Raw genomic sequence first — 21,274 nt, 5'->3', positions numbered from 1 at the left:
TTTCAGGCCACCTCCCGCGCTCCTCCCCCCGCTTGGCTGGGTGGCCTTCTGGCCCCTGGGTAGCACATTGTCTCCACACCTGCCCCTGGTGCTGCAGGAACCCTGGCCCCGGTGCCCGGCACCATACCCTGAGCCCACTCCCTCGGGACCTTCCCTGGCTCCCTCGTGGTCCATAGGTCCTTCTCTGGGTCCTCAACTGGATGGATTTCCATAGTGCACAGAAGGCTACAATGAGGGTGGCCCTGAGCTGTTCCGGGGCAGGTCAGGCAAGGATAGCCAAGGTGCTACGCTGCCCTGCTGAGTCATGTAGAGGGGACTGGCTGCGTGGATTGGGGGGCAGACCAGCCACAGACGACGGGGCCCTCGGAGCCCTCGGCCCGGCAACTCTGCACTCTGACTGAGGAGATTATGAGCCACATTCCTGCTGAGGGGTCCAGGGGTCTGTCCCGGGCAAGATGGAGAATGGGGAGGAGCAGCTGCAGCAGGCCAACCCCCAACATGAGATGCCACGGGCCCTCCAGCAGCCCTGTGGGCCCACCCCACCCCTTCAAGGGCTTCTGAAGAGCCACTGAATTCACAGGTAACAGTAAGGAGACACAGTGGGTTTTGCCAGCCCAATTAGAGTGTGTGGTCCAAGGAAGAAGTCGGGAATGGAGCCTGACAGGGAATGAGGGCAGGGCTGAGGAATGAGCCTGAACCACCCAGGCAGGAAGGCCAGGAAGGCCTCCCTGTGTCATGGCTGGTTCGTGGAAGAATGACCCCCCTTGACTAGGCTGAGCCTGATCATGGGGTGTCTTAAGATGTCCCCAGGGAAGCCTTACAAGACAACATTCTCACCCATGGGGATGGGGAGGGTGATGGGAGTACATGATGACCCCACCCAAAATGGAGGAAATCCAGAGAACAGGGCCTAGCCACTTGCCCCTGGACAAGATACAGAAGTACATACAGACCTCTGTGTGCCAGAGGGGGCCTCTGTTTAGAAGCCTGGGCGTCCTAGTGGCCCACCAAGTGAGAAGCCATCCTGTCCTCTGATAAATGGAATATTTATAAATGGAATATTTCCTGCCATATTAATAAACAAAGGATGTCACAGTCACCAATGATTGCAGCCCTCCAACATGAACTGGTGAGGCCTGAGGAAACTCAGGGCTGAAAAGAATACCTGCCATCTAGCAGCCATCAGACTGCAGCCACTCCCTGCTGTGAGCGCAGAGGAAACTCAGGAGGTAAAAATACTGGCCCCAGATAGCTAAGGTGCATATCAAAGGAATGACTTTAGTGAGCCCAGACTCTTGCATCTTCCCATACATAGAAAAACGCTAAATTCCTTACCTTGAGATCTCTGGTTCTCTTTATTTAACAACAATCTTTTGATGTTCCCAATTACCTGCTCTTTGTTGCAAAACTCCTCTATATCCTAGCTCCTCCCCTCACCTCCTTGGAGCAGTTTCTCAGAGTTTTCTGAAACGCTGTCCTCCCGGGCTGCAGTCCTCATTTTGCCCCCAATAAAACTTAACTCGCAACTCTCACGTTGTGAATATATTCTTTTTTAAGTCAACACCCCTGACTCAGTCTCACTCTTCTGAGACCCCACAGGGAGGTCCCAGGCAACGTGCTCCCAGAGAAAAGCACAGAAGGGAAGGAAGTGTGAGGGGGGAGTGCTGGTTTCAGACTTGTCTGTAAAAGCATCGTATTGTCTTTTTCCCTTCTAATAAACAGGAAAATCTATGTCGTAAAGCATTCTTTGCTCTGTAGATTTTGAGATGATTGTTCTCCAATCAGCGCCAGAGCAAACCTTTGTGGTCTTCTCTTTGTCCTTTGCATGCAAAGCTTGCACATGAATATGTGCCTCAGTATGAGTATTTCTCATTCACCTACATTAGCGTTACATGAACTTTTAGGATCTGAAGACTTGAAAATGTATCTGTATTATTTGCTTTATATCCTTCCCTCTTATTTTATTCTGCTGTTATTTTCTTTTTGGAAATCTTTTTAGATAGATATTGTATTTCCTGGATTGAGCCTCTACATCAACTTTTCTCTCATATTTTAATCTTTTTGGATCCGTTGACTTTTTTTTTTTTTTTTTTTTTTGCAGTACGCGGGCCTCTCACTGTTGTGGCGTCTCCCGTTGCGGAGCACAGGTTCCTGACGCGCAGGCTCAGAGGCCATGGCTCACGGGCGCAGCCGCTCCGTGGCATGTGGGATCTTCCCAGACCGGGGCACGAACCCGTGTCCCCTGCATCGGCAGGCGGACTCTCAACCACTGCGCCACCAAGGAAGCCCGATCCGTAGACTTTTTATTTCAGCTTTTGAATTTTCTATTTTACCCACTGAGAAATAGAATATTGCCTGCCACAAAGGATGTCACAGTAATCAGCGATTGCAGCCACCACCAGTGAGCTGGTGAACCCTGAGGCAAAGAATACCTGTCTTCTAGCAGCCATCAGACTTCAGCCAATCCCCACGGTGAACCCTGAGGAAACTCTGGATATGAAAACACAGGATACTGGCTCCAGATAGCTGAGGTGCATATCAAAGGAATGACTTCAGTGAGCCCAGACTCTCGCATTTTCCCATACACAGAAAAGCAGTAAACGCCTTAACTTGAGGTTTCTAGTATTCTTTAATTAACAGTAATCTTTTGTTCTTATTACCTGCCCTTTGGTGCAAAACTCCTGTGTATCCTAGCTACCCCCTCGCCTCCTCGAAGCAGTTCTCTCAGGGTTACTTGAGATGCTGCCTCCCGGGCTTGAAGTCCTAAAAATTTCTGTGACTCAGCCTTTAGGTTGGGCATTTAATTTTTTAGTCGACACCGTCAAATCTTTAATTTAATGAAAACCCTTTGTTCTCTAATTCTTCCTTGCAATCTGTTCTGGGTTTACAGATATAGTCCCTCATTCTGGGGATATTACTTTATAAACTGTACTTTTCCCTTCTTTAAATTATCTGTTTCCTCCGGCGTCAGTTTTATAATTTTATTTTGCATCTTGGTCCATCCTTTTCATCCTATCGTTTTTTTCATGTCTGGTAATCCTTGGCTATCCTTTCACATTTTTAAATGAAGAATGAGGTCACTTAATACAAAGGTTGTATTGGCTTCTCTCCTATGGAACAATTCTGCTCCCTATTAGAGCTCTCACTTGGACCAAGGGCAGACAGGGTGCTCTGTCTGTCAGCTGGCCACACTGGTGTAGGGCTTGAAAGGGAGCTAGCAGCCCCCTCCCAGTGGGGAGGCACCCACACCAACTAGGAGCCGTATTCTGTGCTTGGTGGGATCTGGGGTCACACCCTCTGTTCCCACCTGCTTCCTACTGTGGTGCTGATCTGCACGGCAAAGGGGGCAACAGTAGTGCCTCAGAGGTGTTCTGTTAACATGAACTAATCCTAGCTCTGATCAGGGGTCACTTAAGAAGTCTTTCTATTTACGTGAATATGACAAGTGGTTGGCAGAGAGAAGCTGCAGGTTAAGAGAGCAGAGCGGTGCATATGAAATAAGTCATGGAAGAAAGTGCTGGAAGGAATCAGCACCTATATCAGATAAATATGCTTATTTTTATAAAAAGGATCACTGGGGCTTCCCTGATGGCACAGTGGTTCAGAGTCCGCCTGCCGATGCAGGGGACACAAGTTCGTGCCCCAGTCCGGGAGGATCCCACATGCCGCAGAGCGGCTGGGCCCGTGAGCCATGGCCGCTGGGCCTGCGTGTCCGGAGCCTGTGCTCCGCAATGGGAGAGGCCACAACAGTGAGAGGCCCGCGTACCGGAAAAAAAAAAAAAAAAGGATCACTGGAATGATCAACTAGAAACTAATAAAAACGACTATCTGTAGAGGATGGGGGTGAAGTGAAACAGGGTCCACTCCCCTGAATATACATTTTTATATAGGTCGTTAAAGCTCTTTCTTTTGAAGTATAATATACGCCATAAGAATGCACAAATCATAAGGACACAACTAGTGAATTATCACAAAGTGATCACACCTGTGTAGCCACCGCCCTGATCAAGAAATAAAACTGTCCCCACACTGCAGAAGCCTCTTCTTTCTTCCAACAGCGACTCCCTCCCTCCTGACCACTCCTGACTGTTAACACCACAGATTCATTTTGCTCACTTCCAAACTTGAAATAAATGGAATCATAAGTATATATTCTTCTCTGACTGGCTTATTTCACTCAACATTCACTGCAAGAGATCCGTCACAGTGTGGTGTGCGGCCTTGCTATGTGTGAAAATCTTCAACGATGATCGTAGACCTTCAATTTTTTCTTTTAGATCTGTTTTATACAGTTTGAATTTTTAAGTAAAGTTTCTTAACTGTTAAAGATTGAAAATTTATTCAAATTTGTTTTGTGAAAGCTGGAGGAAGCAAAAAACTCTGAAACCCAGCCTCAGATCCTGTCTGGGTTGAGGCTGCCAGCCCCAGACTCTGCCCATTTCACTACCTTTGGTCCTCTCTGTCCCTCCCAGAGATGCAGTTTCCTGGGGGAAAGGTCAGAGTTCCTGGTGGTTTGCAAGAGCTAGGAGGTCACTAGCACTTACCTTTCCCCCTCGACACAGGCCCGCTTGCCCAGACACCCTTCCCAGCCCGGGCCACAGTTGCCAGGGGGCCCTCGCAGGGCCAGGGGCTCACCTTGCATGCCTGAAGGCCCGAAGTCCTGCCGTGTGAGGAATATGGCATGATCATGGTACTCATCGTGGCCGGAGTCTGGCTTCTGCTGGAGGTAGGCCCAGCGGCAAACGTTCTCCAGACTCTGAGAGGGGTTCCCAATCTCAATGAGGCTCAGGGACTGCAGGGGCAGGAGAGACAAACAGAGGGGTTGGCGTCTGGTGGTCCTGATGGGAGCTGAGCAGACCCCATCTACCGGGGACCTGGGGCAGGTGGCGCTAAGCCCAGTCCGTTCTCAAGACCCCCTCCCACTTCGCTCCATTCTCCTGAGTGGATGGAAAGGCTCCCCGGCCTTTCCACATACCTGCACGAGTTTCCACACAAAGTCACTGCACAATTTCAGGTGAGACGTGGGAGCCAAGCTCTGAGGCCGTCTAAAGCCTCAAAGAGTCCATTCAGCCCACCCCACCTCCAGGGCCCCTGCATCCTATTCAGCCCCTGCTCTGTGCAGGCCCTGGCCAGGAGGCAAATGCAATGAACCTCGGTCACCCTGAAGAGCTTACGTTCTGGCAGGCTCCAGGACAGGGGAGACAGAACTCCCAGTATGACTACAAGCCCAGAGACCTGCGCTTTCCCCTTGATAGAAGCTATTTGCAGAAAACGACACAAGGGAGGGAAAAACCTTGCAGCAGATACAGCAAAGGAGCCACATAAGGAACAGGAGCACAGGGATAATTCCCTCAGGATCCACGGACAGGAAGCCACTGGGAGCAACCACATTCCATTTTGTGTCATGACACATACCTACTAGCCAAGGCTGGCTGCTAAACTGGCAGCACTGCAGCCTGATCTGCACCATGGCATTGGCATTCACTCTCTCATTCAGTCTTCACAACCACCCGAAGAGGCAAGAAACTGAGGCTCAGAGAGGTCAAGTAACTTGCCCCAGGTTACACAGCTAGGAAGCCTGAAACCAAAGTTTATATTCAATCCACTGCCCTAAACTTCCTCCACAAATAAAACATACACTGTATCATCTCAAAATCAAGTCTCCTATAAGCTGCACTCATCCCTTTTCTCTCCACAATCCTCACAGCAGACACTCCAGTTTCTGCTCTCACCACATACTCCCACCATCAAAGTGGTTCCCTCTAGGCAGAGAGTACTGGGCACGTTCTTTTCCACTTTAAGGATACATCTGTCCATAAAGTAGAACTATGCATTCTTTGGTAGACACGTAAGCAGATGTTTTGTCTCTTCTCTTGCATAAATATATCCATCAAGCAGAGCCACATATTTCTCTTTTTGTGTATAAGTAGCAGAGAATAAGATATAGGGTATTGTTAGTAAGCCAGCATGTTGCAGAAGAAGGAAGAACGATTCAAGGCCAGGGAGGACTAGTCATTACCAGGCATCTCGTGAGTTACCCAAGTCAATGGCTTAAAAGATGGCAGACCAGTTCCCAAGTCCTAAGCACAGAGCCAATTGCTCCTGAGAGATGAGATTACTTGTTTTAATAAGATATAGTTGAGGGGCTTCCCTGGTGGCACAGTGGTTAAGAATCTGCCTGCCAATGCAGGGGACACAGGTTTGAGCCCTAGTCTGGGAAGATTCCACATGCCGCAGAGCAACTAAGCCTGTGCACCACAACTACTGAGCCTGCACTCTAGAGCCTGAGAGCCACAACTACTGAGCCTGCGTGCCACAACTACTGAAGCCCACGCACCTACAGCCCATGCCCCGCAACAAGAGAAGCCACCGCAATGAGAAGCCCGTGTGCCTCAACGAAGAGTAGCCCCTGCTCACCGCAACTAGAGAAAGCCCGCGCACAGCAACAAAGACCCAACGCAGCCAAAAATAAATAAAATAAAATAAATAAATTTTTTTAAAAAAGAAAAAAAAAGATGTAGTTGAGTCCTAATGAAGTCAGTCATAGACTGGAGCGAGAGGTCTGGTGGCCAGGACCTGTTAGACATTGGCACAGAGGTGGACAGCCCAGAGGATGCTGGAAAAGGGGAAGGGAGGTACACTCCTGCCCCCCTTGTGATTCGGAGAAGCATGTGACGAGCTCTGGCCAATTAGCTGTGAGTAAAAGTGACGTGTGTCTCTTCCCGGTCCAAGCACTTAATTGCCCACATGAGCGCCTCCAGAGATCTCTCCTTGTTGGCATGTGAACCAGCATGTTGAGATGGTAGCTGCTCTGTCACCTAAGCCTTGAGTGACAATGAGACCAGAGTCCTCTGCCAATTCACAATGAACATACAAGTGTGAGGGGGAAATCAATCTTTGTTGTTGTAAACTGCGGGGACATGGAGCTTGTTTGTTTCTGCAGCACAGCACGGCCCACCCCGCCTGACACAGAAAGGGCAGAGGAAGGGGACGTGGCATCTATATCTCATCCAAGCAGGTAGCTCAAGACCCTGCCAGGTGATCACTGTCTCCAGAAAACCTTGAGAGGCCACAGCTCTGGAGGAGGAAGTGAGTGAAAGACTCTCCTTTCTAGGGAAGGACCTTTGGGTGGAATGAGAAGGAAGGGACCCTCATGGGTGGATCTGATTTGGTGCTTGAGTATGGACCCCACTGGGCTTCAGATTGCCAGCCCAAGTCCCGATCAGAGGGTGATCACAAAGGCCACTGATGACCACTTGATCAAGGATGGCCGCAGAGCCCCCACTGGAGTGGGACTCCCCCGGCTCCACAAAGTCCCAAACCAGTTCAGAGCCTTGTTAGTCCATCTCCAACAAAAGGGCCTTGTTTCCCTCAGGGCCATGTCTCTCAGCCCAAACATCAGGGGATTGTTCCCCTGGTAGATTGCGGCTACTTTTGCCTGGGCTCTTCTGACAACAGCAGCCCAGTCCCCCTTTGGTAAAATATCCTCTCTGTTAATCTGGGTCTGACCCTAGGCTCAGGGGTGGGAGGGCTCAGGTCCAGCCAACCCCACCCTGCACCTTCCCAGCAAAGGATGGTTGGGGCCAAGGAGTCGGAAAGGTGTGAGACTGCAAGCCTGGAGCTGCCACTAGGGGAGGAGACCCCAGGGGAGGAAGAAGCCAGCATAGATAGAGCAGGGCCTGGGGTGGAGAGAGGTCAGTTCCTGGTATCTTCACACAACCACCTGGCTCCCCCAGGCCTGAGGCCAGTCTACCCCAGGCCTGTTTGTTATCTATTGCCACAAAATGAGTTACTTCCAAACTTTATGGTCTGAAAAACCTCAAACACTTATCTCATGGCTTCTGGGTTAGGAATCCAAAGGCAATCTAGCAGGGTCTTCTGGCTCAAGGTCTCCCATGAGAGTGCTGGCAGCTGAGACTGGGGCTGCAATCTCATCCGAAGACCCACTCCCACATTCACTCACGTGGTTACTGGCAGGATCCAGTTCCTCACGGGCACATGGACCTCACCACAAAGCAGTCACACGGGGCAGTTTGCTCCCCCCAGCACGAGTGACCCAAGAGATAGCACTGATAGGGCACATCCAAGACAGAAGTCTCAGTCCATTTAGATGCAAATCTCAGTCCTGCCCAAACCCACAGGGAGGGGACCACACCGGGGAGTGAATACCAAGATGTGGGCTCACCAGGGGCCATTCCAGAAGCTGTCTGCAGCACATATGTGTCTCATATATTGTGTGTCAGGAAATTCCTCCCATGAAAGTCAATTTGAGTTGTGTTGTTGTCACTTGCAGCTGAAAGAGCACGAGCAGGGGACTTCCTCCTTGGAGAATCGTGGGAAGCTCAGTCAAGGGCACTGGCTGGCAAAGGAAAGCCAGTGGCTGTTCTCCAGGGTCCAGCTGGTATGTCCAACACCAGTGGGAGAGAAGCTCTGGTCACATCTTTGACAAGGAGTCAAGAGCCCAGTCAGAAAGACACACTGTGTCAGGGCCAGAGAGCAGAAATAAGGCCATGGAGTTGGGGACAGAGGCAAAGGCTGAAACAGGGTGAGAACAAACAAGCTGGGGACTCAGAGAGAGGCCTGACTGCTCAGCGGGTGGGCTCGTGGGACGTGCTGGGTGGGCGTTGCAAACCCAAATGCCCACAGGCCAAGGCCGGTGATGTAAGTCAGTGAGGCAGGTTGGTTCTAAGGAAAAATGAGTCTGTCTTTCATTTGCCAGTTCAGAAGGGGTAAGGTTCCAGAAGAGTATTTCCCTGTTATGGTAAAGAAGTTGGGGGGATAAGGAGTGGCGAGGACTGTGGCCAACCAAGGAGCCTACGCCCAGCTGAAGGGGCAACAACACTCAGCGCCAGCCCCATCGGCATGGCATGCAATGGATAGAGCCCAGGGCTGCCAGATCTGACTACTCAGGCCAATGTTCACATTTTACAAAGAAGCGTACCTCCTGGAAAACACGGACTCAAGTTAAAATAAGTTCTGTGGACAAAAGAAAACACATCTCTCAGGTTACCAGGTTGAGAACCCTGGAGAAAAGGCCTTAGCAGGTTGGACCCGACACTGGCACACTGGCGAGCACCTCTTGCCTCCCAGACACTTGCCTCCCAGGCTCCTGGGTTCAGCCCAGGTTCCCAGCCCCTCTCAGCAGCCACCGTGATCTCACTGCTGCGGCAGGATAGGATAATTTATTGAAATATTGATTTGCGTTTTGTTCTTGCCTCGTCTTCCTTCCTCCACTCCAAGAAACAGCCTGCCACTTCCGTTCTCCAGCCCCATGGGGGTTTGCATTGCAGGGTCCAGAGCAGAAGTTGTCTGGGACCCCCTCCTGGCTTTTGGGTTCTGAGGAGACTCCCCAAGAGAAGGGGCAGAGAGAAGGGCTTGGAGGGGCTACACCAGGACGAGGTGGCCCTGGGGAGGCAGGTCACAGAAAACAATGGCCATGCGCTGGGCCCTGGGACCTGCAGCCTAGACAGGACCCTGAGACATGGAGGAGGAGGGTGATGTCAGTGTTCCGGCATCCAAGGTGCAGAGCTGCTGTACTTCCTATTTCTCTGCTCATGTCCCAACTTTCTCAAGGATCTGACCCATCTCAGATGGCCACCAAGGAGCTAAGGGCTGGGATCCTCATAGGGTCTGGAGAGTTCAGGAGGGTGCAGTGTGCCTTGTGCTCTGTGGCAGGTGCCAGATGCATGTGCATTTTAGAAAGAGCTCTCTGAGTCAGTGAGGAGGGAGGGGGGAGGGGAGGGGGACATTTGCTGAGATGGATGGGGGTGTTGTCTGGTGTAATGTCTCAGCAGTCAGGACCACGGGGTGGCAGGAGATGAGCAAGAGAGGTGTCGCCTGGTAAGAGAAGGAGGATGGTTTCTGGCAGTGGGGCTTGCAGAGGAGGCACGGGGAGAGGACCACACACTCGCAGGGAAAGGTGGGGTCTGCAGCATGCCGGGACACAGGCCGGGGATCATCCTTTTGGGCCCAGCTTGTTTCCTCGGTAAAAGTTCAGCAGTTTTCCTTTGGGGAGCTCTCCTGCTTCTCGGGGTGCAGCTCCTGGGGGAACAGTCCAGAGGCAGCCTGGGACTCAAGTTAGGTCAGTAGAACTGAGGTTCAAAAGAACGAAAAAACGGCTGAAGCAGGCTTGCCTAGTGGCAGCCTCCAAACAACCACCCACGAGCTTCTAGGCAGAAGCCAGCACCCCAGGCTCAGCCTTTCCTCTACCTACTTCTCCTACTTCCTGAGAGCTGCCAGCCTTCCCATAGGTTCCGCCTGCCTTGAAGGGCTCCTCACAGACAGAGATGTCCAGGCAGAGGGCCCAGGAGGGAGGTCTGGGCACCCACGAGGGTCACTTGGGCTCTAGTGAGATCTCCCCATACTCCTCTGCCACCCGGCCCACATCCACAGCCCTCAGACGCCTCCACCCCGTGCCTTTGCTATGTATCACACAGCACGTGAGCTGTAGTCCTCATCTGAGCGAGGAAAGGAGACGTGTCTATTTCTCCTTCAGAAGTGATGGAGAGAGGCTGAGACAGTTGCTATTGCAGTTAAGATTCTCACACCCATCTCACTGGAGTCATCTGCATCCTCCTGGCCCCAAAGTCGTCTATCTGCTCCTTTTTGCATTGGCTTCTCTGCCTGTTCCCACCTGTGCTGGCCTGAGGACTACACAGAGGGCCATGGTGTTCCAGGGGGCAGCACCCCAGGCCCAGTAAAGGAGTGGCCCCAGAACCAGCCGGCATCTCACAGACCAGCCTCCCTCCTCCCGAGGGAGCCAAGGGTGCCAGCTGTCCATAGTGCATGGAACTGTTTTTACAGTACACAGGGCATTTATGCACCCTGGGGCTGGGTGGTAGCAGTGGGCTCTGCGTTCACACGTATCATCTAATTTAAAATGTATAATTGCCTTAAGATATAGATGCTGTTATTGACCTGTTCTCCGGATGAGAAACCGTGTCTCAGACAACTGAAGTAACTCACCCCAAGTCCTACCGCTAGAAAGAGGTGGAGGTGGGCCTGGAAGCCACGCCACCTCTGAAGGTGTTCTGTCTGCAGGGCCATCTCCCCTAGGCAGGCGGGACAAGAAAGGAAGGGCGAGAGCCAAGGTGGCCACCAGGTGGCGCTGCTGCCGCAGGAACAGCAGCGCGGGGCCTCAGCCGTTGGGACGCCTGGATGCCAGGGCTCTGCTCTGAGACGCCAGGGCACGGGTTCAAGGGGGACCACGGAAGCCCCTGACAGCCTCTGTGGTCCCACATTAAACAAATCAGTTAAGATCTGAGCAGAAAGTTCTGCTCCTATCACTGCTCTCTGACATTTCCATTGTTTGCTCCAGAATGAGCTGAATTACATTTATGCTCTTACCTCCCTCAGTCAAGGAGACAGGAGAAAAGTGGGACCAGCAGCCTGGAGGCTCTGCAGGCTTGGGGGCATATCAGGGAGCCCCTCAGACCACAAACCCTGCCCACCAGGGCACCTGCAAGTGACAGGTGGGGCTCACCTGGGCAGCTCAGGGCCCTGGGGTTGGAGGCCTGCTCATCTGTCATCTGCCCTGTGTTCTTGGACAAGTTACCTCACTGTCCTGGGCTTCCCATCTGCAAAGTGGGCACAACCGCAGCACCGAGCTGGGAGCTCAGGCGCTTCTGTCCATGGTGATCAGCACCCACAATGTTCTTTGTCTCTGCCCCTTGGCTCATGTCCCATGGATCCAGCTGAAGCCCACCGAAGCCTTCTCAACTGCCATGACCCCAGAGCGTCTCCTGCCCAATCCGCCCTCCCAAAGATGCACAAAACAGGACAGCGTGCACAGAGTGGAGTCCAGATCGGCTGGGTTCAAGAAAGCAGAGGTCCAAGAGGGAAGAGATATGGGAACATATGTATATGTATAACTGATTCACTTTGTTATAAAGCAGAAACTAACACACCATTGTAAAGCAATTATACCCCAATAAAGATATTAAAAAAATAATAATAAAATAAAAATAAATTAAAAAAAAAAAGAAAGCAGAGGTCAATTCTCAACCTTGGTACTGCTGGCCCTTGGGGCCAGGTGATTCTCTGCGGTGGGGACTGTCCTGTGCACTGAAGGACGCTGAGCAGCATCCCAGCCTCTAGCTGCTACATGCCACAAGCATCCCCAGGGTGGGGGGCAGCAAAATGCCCTCTGGGGGGAGCATAGCCAAAGAGCCCGGAGCTCATGTTCCCCAGCCTGTGGAATAACAGCCCAGCAAAGCTGATTACCGCTGTGTGACCTCGGTAGGCCACTCACCTGTCCTGGCAGGTAAAGGTGATGAGGTGACTGCCCCAGAGAGCTGCTGTGAGGGTGAAGTGTGTGACATCACATAAGGGGCTGCAGACAGGGTCTGAGCCAAAGAGGGCACTGCAGGCTGTGACTGTATGAATACCCTTGTTCCTGTTGTCATTGCTAGTGTGCACTCCCCTTACAGGGGACACTAAGGCTCAGTGAGAGTAAATAGCTCACTGAAGGTCCCACAAGGATCAACAGGGCCAGAATTAACACCAAGCCCCAGGCTGGGTGCAGCACAGGCTCCCCCGAGGCTGAGGGTCTTCTCCAGGCAGCTCCAGTGGACAAGGCAGTGCCTGGAGCTCAAACCTCATGACAGGCAACCCCAATACCAGTGAGGGCTGGCATGATCCTTATTTCTCTGCTCAGGATCCCCATATCATCAAGGAACATTCCAGACATCCTCCCAGAGGCTGGGAAGCTATTCCCAGAGAAAGCCAGCTCAGGATTCTTCACATGAACCTTCCCAGCTCAAGCCTATGGGGCACATCTGGCCCTAATGCTTCCTGTTCTTCTCTGGACCATGGAGAGTCTGGCTCAGGAGGTGGGCCGCAATGACTGGGGGTGGGGGTGGGGGCTGGACACCATGCTTGGCCCCCATCTGATTGGGGGCTGGGACCCAGACTCTGGGGAAACCAGGGGCTGTCCCTGGGGTGTTCTGAATCCCCTACACTGCCCCTCACACAGTCAGGGAAGCGGAGGTCCAGAGCAGGTAGGCAATGGCCCAGGACATGCAGTAAGCAGATGGTGGCACTGGGTCCTTGAACACTGAGCCCTGCCCCAGCATTCTCTTCTCTTGCCTTCCCCTAAGAGACTCACAGTCAGAATTTCCCAGACCCTTCCCCTCCAACGCTGAAAAATTTCTAAGAGCATTCCATATTTTGTCTTGACCTGACAAGATACCTTATGTTCTTTGATTGTCCCCAAGTCTCTGATTTCCATTTGCTTTGATTTTAATCATCTTAGGAAATATTTAAAATGAGAACAGTTCAGTAGCTTTGGTGCCTTCTCAAAAAAAAAAAATCAATTGAAAAGCCAGTTGCTATGCAACCCTCAAGTGTTGCCGGTGTTCTGCTCCCTGGCTGATGGCATATTGTATAAAATAAGATAATCTCTTTTCTTCTGCTGTGTTTTTTTTTTTTTTTTTAAGAAATGGAGAAAAACGTTGTTTTAGGCAAAACTTGAGATAACTCAGAGGCTTCTCATAAGCTGGAAGACAAACAACATGTCACTTGCACAAGTGCTACTGATTTTATCCCCACTGGAGCCTTGGCGAGGCCTGGGGACAGGCACAGGGGGAGTGCAGGGTACGGAAGCTGCTCTCTTTCCATCACAGCTTGGAATAAATAACAGCATCTGAATACCGGGCCACTTTCTGCCCCAAGTCTGGGTCTCGGCCTCACAGCCCCTAGAGCGCTTCCGGCCAGGCCTTGGGGGACACAGCTCAGGCCCCTCTGCTGGCAGGGCTCCTGGCTCCAGTCACCTCGGCCTTGCTATGCTTAAAGTCTTCCAGGGACAGGGCCTCACTCACTGACAGGAAATGTGTGGCTCCTTGAGGAGCAGCTCATCAGAATCCATCCTCTCCGTGAGCCAAACTCTACTCCCCAATCCCATCTAGAAGCCCCTCCTGGCTTTTCCTTGAACAAGCAGAGCTCATTCCATTTACGTGAATCCCAGCCAGGCAGTCTCCTGCTGGGTCACCCCATCCAGGGCACCCCATGGCGCTCACCACTCCGAAACAATCTTGTTTACTGGTGAGTTCATGGGGAGCTGTTGCTCCAGTCCTGGGAGCAGGCAGGCAGGTCCCAGGATCCACCTGCTCAGGAGGCATGCTTCCCACTTCCCTGAGGTCCCTCGGACACCTAAAAACAGGGCCTCATCCCCAGCACTGTGCCAAGTGGAGTCTGTGACCAGTGGACACAAACTTATCGCCCACAACGAGATAAGCACAAGTACAGAAATGGGAAACTTTTATAGCAGTTTGATGGAGTGATTTTATGTCTGTGGAATTTAATAATAAAAAGTCGGGGCCGGTATTTTTTTTTTTTTTTTTTTTTGTGGTACGCGGGCCTCTCACTGTTGTGGCCTCTCCCGTTGCGGAGCACAGGCTCCGGACGCGTAGGCTCAGTGGCCATGGCTCACGGGCCTAGCCGCTCCGTGGCATGTGGGATCTTCCCGGACCGGGGCACGAACCCGTGTCCCCTGCATCGGCAGGCGGACTCTCCACCACTGCGCCACCAGGGAAGCCCAGGGGCCGGTATTTTTGTATAATCTTGGTTTTTGTCACATTTCCCTTTTCTAGAAAATTCCTTTTAGATGTACTTACAGAAATATTGGTCCGTGGTGCGACCTTTGGCTCTGAGGCGTTCTGTGTGTCTGGCTTGGCACCCTTGGCCCTGACAGCTACTCTCCACGGACTGTCATGTTCAGACTTATGGTCTGATTGCTCCAGGTCGGTGGAACGACCCCTCCTTTCCCACGGGGGTTGCTCCTGAGCCCACAGCCAAACACACCGCACTGTCCCTAGGCTCCTATGCTCTGTGCAAGGCACAGAATGCTCCGTTCCAGAGACGATGGGCCAGCAGGTGGGGCCACAGTCCCTCTGCGTCCGGATATCTGTCTAGTGCCAGCCCTCCTGGATGTGGTTGGCCAGCCATGTCCTCCTAACTCTACTCTCCCCCTACCTGTGCTTCTGCAGTGTGTCCTCCCTAGGGAAAGTGAGATTCACACCCTGGACTCCACTCCCCACTCACAATCCTGCCACTCGCTGGAGGAGGACCAAGTCTGGCCCTATAACTTTCTGGAATCCCCCAGGACACAGAGGCCCTGATGGGCGCCAGCCTCCCCCATGGCTTCCCGAGAAGAGGTGGGGTGGGGAGGTGGGAGAAGCTGGGCAGAGTGTGGGGTGGGCTTTGCTACAAGAGACTGGTCAGCCCCGCTGCCATCAGGGGCTGGGGGCCAGCAGAGGGGTGGCAGCATGTTGTCCTTCCCGGCCAGGCTTCAGGGGCTGGGGATGGATGTGGGGTTCTAACTCCACATCCTGGTACCTCTTTTATCTTGACACCTCTGAGGTCATCAGCAGAAGTCTAAGGCTGGTCTGCCGAGCCCTGCTGGGGTGCAGTGGGTGCAGCCTGGACTCGGTTCTGAAAGCACTCATCCAGTTCCACATTCTCCCTTCCTGTCGCCTCACCATCATGGATTCCCAAACTCCTTCCCAGTGGGAAGTCACGGAGGCGAGGGAGGCGTTGGTCCCCCTGTGCCCTCTCACTTCTCACTGTATTGGTCCTGGTCTCATTGAAGCTGCTCCACTTGCCCAAGCGTGCTGTGGCCACCCGTCTTGTTGGCCATGGGCTCGAGGCAGCCCCATGGCCTGCCCTCCTCCCCATACTGTCCCCAGGAAGAGTAGGCCATAGCCTCACAATGGGGTCCATGCCCGCTTCCCTTACCCTCACTCTGCCTATGGGGGACTCGGAGGGTACCAACATGGGTCACGCAAAGCAGAACCCCTCCCTACGAGGTGGAACATGAAGGACCAGACTGGTCATGGCCATGAGGGAGGTGCCTGCAACACCTGGGTAATACAGCCTCACCTGTAGGTAAGGCCACATACTTGTGGCAGCCTGCATCCTCCCTCTGGCCAAGATGGCTCACCCAAAGTTTCCAGACACTCAGGTGACAGAGTTCCCAGGCAGAAGAACAGAGATCCCTCTCCAAGTGCCTCCAAGCCACCACAGAGAAGAGGTGCCAAGCAAAAGCATGAAGTCCTTTCTACATGCTCCTTCAAATCAGAAATAAAATGTTGGACGTGACAGAGCCCTGTGGCATGCCACTGGAGACCCTTCCCCAGATGCTAGCATTCAGTTACACAGAATTACTTGGACTCTACCATTTTTAAATGATTTTTTAAAAATATAAACAAATTTTCCATAATTAAAAATGCACTATTTCAATTATAAAGGAAACATCCTTATCATGATAAATTAAGAAAATTCAGTAAAGTACAAAGAAGAAAATAAAAATCCATCACCTACTACCCAGAGATAAGTACTATTCACGTTTGATGTATTCCTTCAGTCCCTTCTGTGTAGATACTTGCAAACAAAATTGAGATCCTACTACTGTAAGCTTATATCCTTTTTTCCGAAAAGCCAACAAACTTGACTTCATGCTGTAACCATTTCCCCAAGCCCTTAAACGTGCTTTGAAAATGGGATTTATTGGCAGTCTAATAATCTACCACATAGACATAGTGTAATTTATTTAACTAGACCCCTATTGGCAGACAATTTACATTGCTTCCAGTTGTTTACACTTAGAAATAAGGCCCTGGCTTTTGTCTTGTTCCTAAAACTTCATCCACAGCTCTGTTAACTGCTTTGGAATAGAATCATAGAAACGAATGACTGGGGGCAAACATGAAGAACATTTTTAAGGGAAATGACAAACTGCCACATTTCCTTCCAGAAATGTGTACACATTTATGCTCGTACCAGAGGAGTGTACTGCTGCGTTCACCCAAGCCAGCAGTAAATCCCTCGTCTTAATCTTAACACAGCTGATGCTTTTAAAATGGTAAACGTTTATTTCTTTGATTAATAGTAAAGTTCAATGTTTTCTCTTTTTTTGCCATTTGTATTTTTTCTTCAGTTAATTGCTTATGTCCATTGCCAATTCTGTTTTTCCTAGGGCTCTTCATATATTAGGATATCTTTTCCATATTGCAAATGCTTTTCCTGATTGTGGTTTGCCCTTTGTTTGTGTTTTTTTTTTTTTTTTTTTTTTGCGGTACGCGGGCCTCTCCCTGCTGTGGCCTCTCCCGTTGAGGAGCACAGGCTCCGGGCGCGCAGGCTCAGCAGCCATGGCTCACGGGCCCAGCCGCTCCGCGGCATGTGGGATCTTCCCGGACCGGGGCACGAACCCGTGTCCCCTGCATCGGCAGGCAGACTCTCAACCACTGCACCACCAGGGAAGCCCCTGTTTGTGTTTTTTGATGACTATATTTTCAGTATTCAAATATATCTATCCTCCTCTTTACAATCCCTTCGACTGTATTTATGCTTAGGAAGTCCTTGACAATGAATATTTTCTTCTTGATTTGTATGGTTTAACTAGTTGAATTTTATTGGCCTATGTTTATCATCTGATGTATTTAATTTGCTATATATGAAATTTATATTTATCACAGATTTATTTATAACACTTTATAACCATTCCATTTATATTTATCGCATGCTATTTATATGAGAGGTATTTTCAGAGCTATATATTTTATTCAGTTGATCTGTTAATGCTTATGCAAATATAGTATATTTTAATTATTTTTGCTTTACAAGGTATTTGAAGTAAATCCTTTTTATTTGCTTGGCTTTCAAGGTTTTCCCAGCCATTCTTGACTGTTTATGCTTCTAGATGAATGTTAGAATCATTTCATCAAGTTTCCAATTATTAATCTGGGAAAAGTCAACATCACTACTATACCCAGGGTTCCCGTAAGGAATAGCATATGTCTCTTCATTTATTTTTATTTTTTTCCTATCATTAACAATGTGCAATTTTCTTCCTATACGTCGGTCTTATAGCTGTCTTGTTAGGACTATTCCAGGTATTTTATATTTTTGGTTACTATCGTTAAGGGAACTTTCTTTCCCTATTATCTTTACTACCAGGGCATTGTGGGTTCACACAGAAATTATTGGGTTTTGTGTAATTATCTTATATTTGGCCATGTCACTAAACTCCTTGGTTTTCTGATGGATTCTTTTAGGTTTTCCGGGCACATAATTATTAGCAAACAATTATAATTTTATCTGTTCTCCTTGATACTGGTTTCATGTCATACGACATTGTCCAGAATTCCAAAACCTCAGTAACAAAGTTATGCGTCTCTTTCTTGTTGCCAATTTTACTGTAACTGTTTCATAAGAGCAGCATGTCCCAAAGCAAATTCTGTAGAATGTTGATTCCATGAGGAAAAGGGTTCTGTTGAGAAATAGTTTGGAGAAACCATGCATACTGAGCCATCTCCTAGAGATTCACCCTGCACATTTTCATAGTAAAGTCTCTGAGAAATTTTGCTGTCAGGAATACCTGTTTTACTTTGTTTTATAAGCATTTCCCAGACTCATTTGACCATGGAACCCCTCTATTCTCCTGTGAAAACATCTATGAACATCCTGAGAATTAGCTATGCAGAACACTTTTAGGGACAATGTGCTTCTTTTTCTACCTTTAAATAAAATTTGGGTTGTCATGTTACCATCTGTTACTAGTTTCACAGATCTTTTAAAAACCATGAGATACCCTCTCAGTTCCTATGGAGCTGATCACACTCCTTGCCCTGCTGGTGCCTTCAGCAGAGCCCCCTGGGGCTCTTTCTCAGGTGCCCCCGACTCAGTGTGCTTCTCTGTGCACCCCCATCCATGCCTTTGCAAAACACGCTCATCTCTTCTCTCCAGGCTCCAGTTCCCCATGCCAGCATCTCCCTGGCTATCTCCACTGGGATGGCACAAAGCACCTCAAACTCAGCACGTATCCCCTGAGCTCACTGCCTTTCTCCCCCACATGCCACTTCCCCCCAGCTCCGTGCTCTCCATCTCAGGGGTCAGCATTATCATCTACCAGGTTGCCCAAGGCACGGACTCAGTGTCCCTCCACATTCACCCGTGTAGCACCCACCCGCTCCTGGTTTGGCCTCCTAAAGTTCTCTTTCATCTTCTCTCCTTTCTTCACCCTGTGGCCACGGTCCCAGGACAGCTCACTAAGGTCCTCCCTTTGATGCCTCCCACCCTCTCCTAAGCCACCGCTCCCTGTGCTGGTTCTTCCCCCTTTCACTCCCTCCCCATGGCTGAAAAGTCACTGCCTCCAGTCACTTGCCCTAATCTCTAAATAAGATTGCCTGCCTCCCTTGCCCTGACCAAGTCCCTGGGCCCTCAGTTGTAACTGTTTTTTTGTCTGCACCTCTGCTCTAGAGCAGCCCCTGAGGTCAGGGACCACGTCAGTGACACGGCACAGTGCTTGGCACAAAAAACCCTCAAAAAGTATTTGTTAGGGACTTCCCTAATGGTCCAGTGGCTAAGACTCTGCGCTCCCAATGCAGGAGGCCCGGGTTTGATCCCTGGTTGGGGAACTAGATCCCACATGCCTCAACTAAAGATCCTGCATGCCCAACTAAAAGATCCCACGTGCCGCACGTGACCCTGCGCTAAGACCCAGCACAACCAAATAAATAAATAAATATATTTTTTAAAAGTATTTGTTAGATGATGAACTTTGTCATTAGGCAAATGGATCTGATGAATTATATGAACAGACTTTCTAATATTAAACAATCATCACATTCCTAGAATAAACCCTATTTTATCATAGTGAGAGTTTCTCTTTATGCATTATTGAATTAAATGCTTAAAGCCTCAGGAATTCCTACATCTATTTTTAGAAGTGAAACAGGTCTGTACTTTGTCTTAGATATGCTACCTTTGGCAGCTTTGTGTGTAGGAATCATGTTGGCTATAAAGATAAATTGGGTGGATTTCAGAACATATATATATATATATATATTCTGAAACAGTTTATGTGGTATTGCATTATCTTTGCTTAATAATTCCTTGCAAATGAATAAGAATAGACTGGCAAAAATATATTATCCGACTCTCTATTTAGAGGTAATTTTTAAGATAACTTTGAAAACAGAGAAGAATTTGAGTTCCCACCATGGTTATGAGGCTTATTGTGGTATTTTCTACATTTTTTGGAGTCAGCTTTGAAATATTCCCATTTCCCCAGGAAATCCTTGTTTCCCAGGATTTCCAGGTCCCTGACGGAGGTTCTCAAAATCTCACCTTCAGGTTTTCTACCTGGTTTCTACCAGGTTTCTACCTGCCTGTGACACTTAAGGAAAGAAGAACAAGAAGAAACAGCTTTGGGTGGGGGCAATTTAGCACAGAGCCTGCCAGGAAGTAGTTAAAATAAACAAGGCTTTGTTCCATTGAGTAATCAACACTGGGAGAAGGAACCAGACAGTTTTTAGGTGAAATAAGAGCCAAAGCTTTGCCAGTGCTGGTAAGCAATTAACCATGCACAATTCTCCAATTTTTTTTTTAAGGCTCAGACCACTTGGTGGCTCTCCTCCCCTTCCTACCCCACAACGTGAAGTTTCCCATGTCCCCTCTCCAGAGGTAGAAAGTGGGGAGGGGGTTGGATATAATCATGCCCATCCCTCACACTACACACCTAAAAATTCCTCAGACCCTGGAGGATGCTAAGGGGGTCTCAGGCCAGGAATGGAGGGACTGGTAGGACCCAGCCTGAGGAGGGGAAGGGATGGCGAACATGTTGATGGCTGCTCCAGTGGGGATGGGCAAAGTCCCATGGGACGTTCCAAGGACGGAGGCTGGAACTGTGTCACTGGGCCTGGGCCACCCCAGCCTTCCCTGGCTGTGTACTGTGTCTGCATGTCCAGAGTGCACCGCCATGCCACAAACCTGCCTGCTTACATGCAGAAGAAGGTGTGCACACTCCTCCTCCACTGACCACCACTGGGTGTCAGAGTCGAGGGATGGGGAGAAGGCCCAGGTGGAGATCTCCCAAGAGCTGCCTAGGGCAGCAACCTCCTCCAAAGCTTTCTCTTCAGCTGGGATAAGCATCCCACTGTGGGCTGCATTATACGCACTCTTTCTTTTAGTTTATGCTTCCTCTCTTTTCTTCTAGACTGAATATGCCAGAGATTTGCTTTTTCCAAGGCTCTCCTCTTGATTGATCCTATTGTTTCTTTCTATTTTCTAATGTATTGATTTCTGCTTTTTTCTGAACTATTTCCTTATTTTTACTTTCTTTAGGTTTTTGGTTTTGGGTGGTTGTCAACATCTGTTCTAACTTACCGAGCTGAATACAGGGTTAACTTGTTTTCATTCGCTCTGTGTGATCTTGGGAAGCACCTGCCTATGAATACAGCTTTGGCCACACCCCACAGGTTTTGATCTGTAGTACTCT

At 49.9% G+C, this 21,274-nt stretch overlaps 1 protein-coding gene across 1 annotated transcript in view; it reads right to left on the bottom strand.

The window, feature by feature from the left end:
- The window catches only part of ADAMTS2 (ADAM metallopeptidase with thrombospondin type 1 motif 2), a 247,436-nt gene that overhangs the window by 46,147 nt on the left and 180,015 nt on the right, over positions 1-21,274 (bottom strand). The window contains exon 6 of the mRNA XM_079916090.1: positions 4,636-4,792. Within this exon, the coding sequence (XP_079772216.1) occupies positions 4,636-4,792 (157 nt within the window). The remainder of the gene's footprint in view (positions 1-4,635; positions 4,793-21,274) is intronic.

Source organism: Stenella coeruleoalba, assembly GCF_951394435.1.
Source record: "Stenella coeruleoalba genome assembly, chromosome: 3".
Lineage (NCBI taxonomy): Eukaryota > Metazoa > Chordata > Mammalia > Artiodactyla > Delphinidae > Stenella > Stenella coeruleoalba.
Note: the sequence above shows the minus strand (reverse complement) of the source record. Positions and strands in the feature narration are given on the sequence as shown.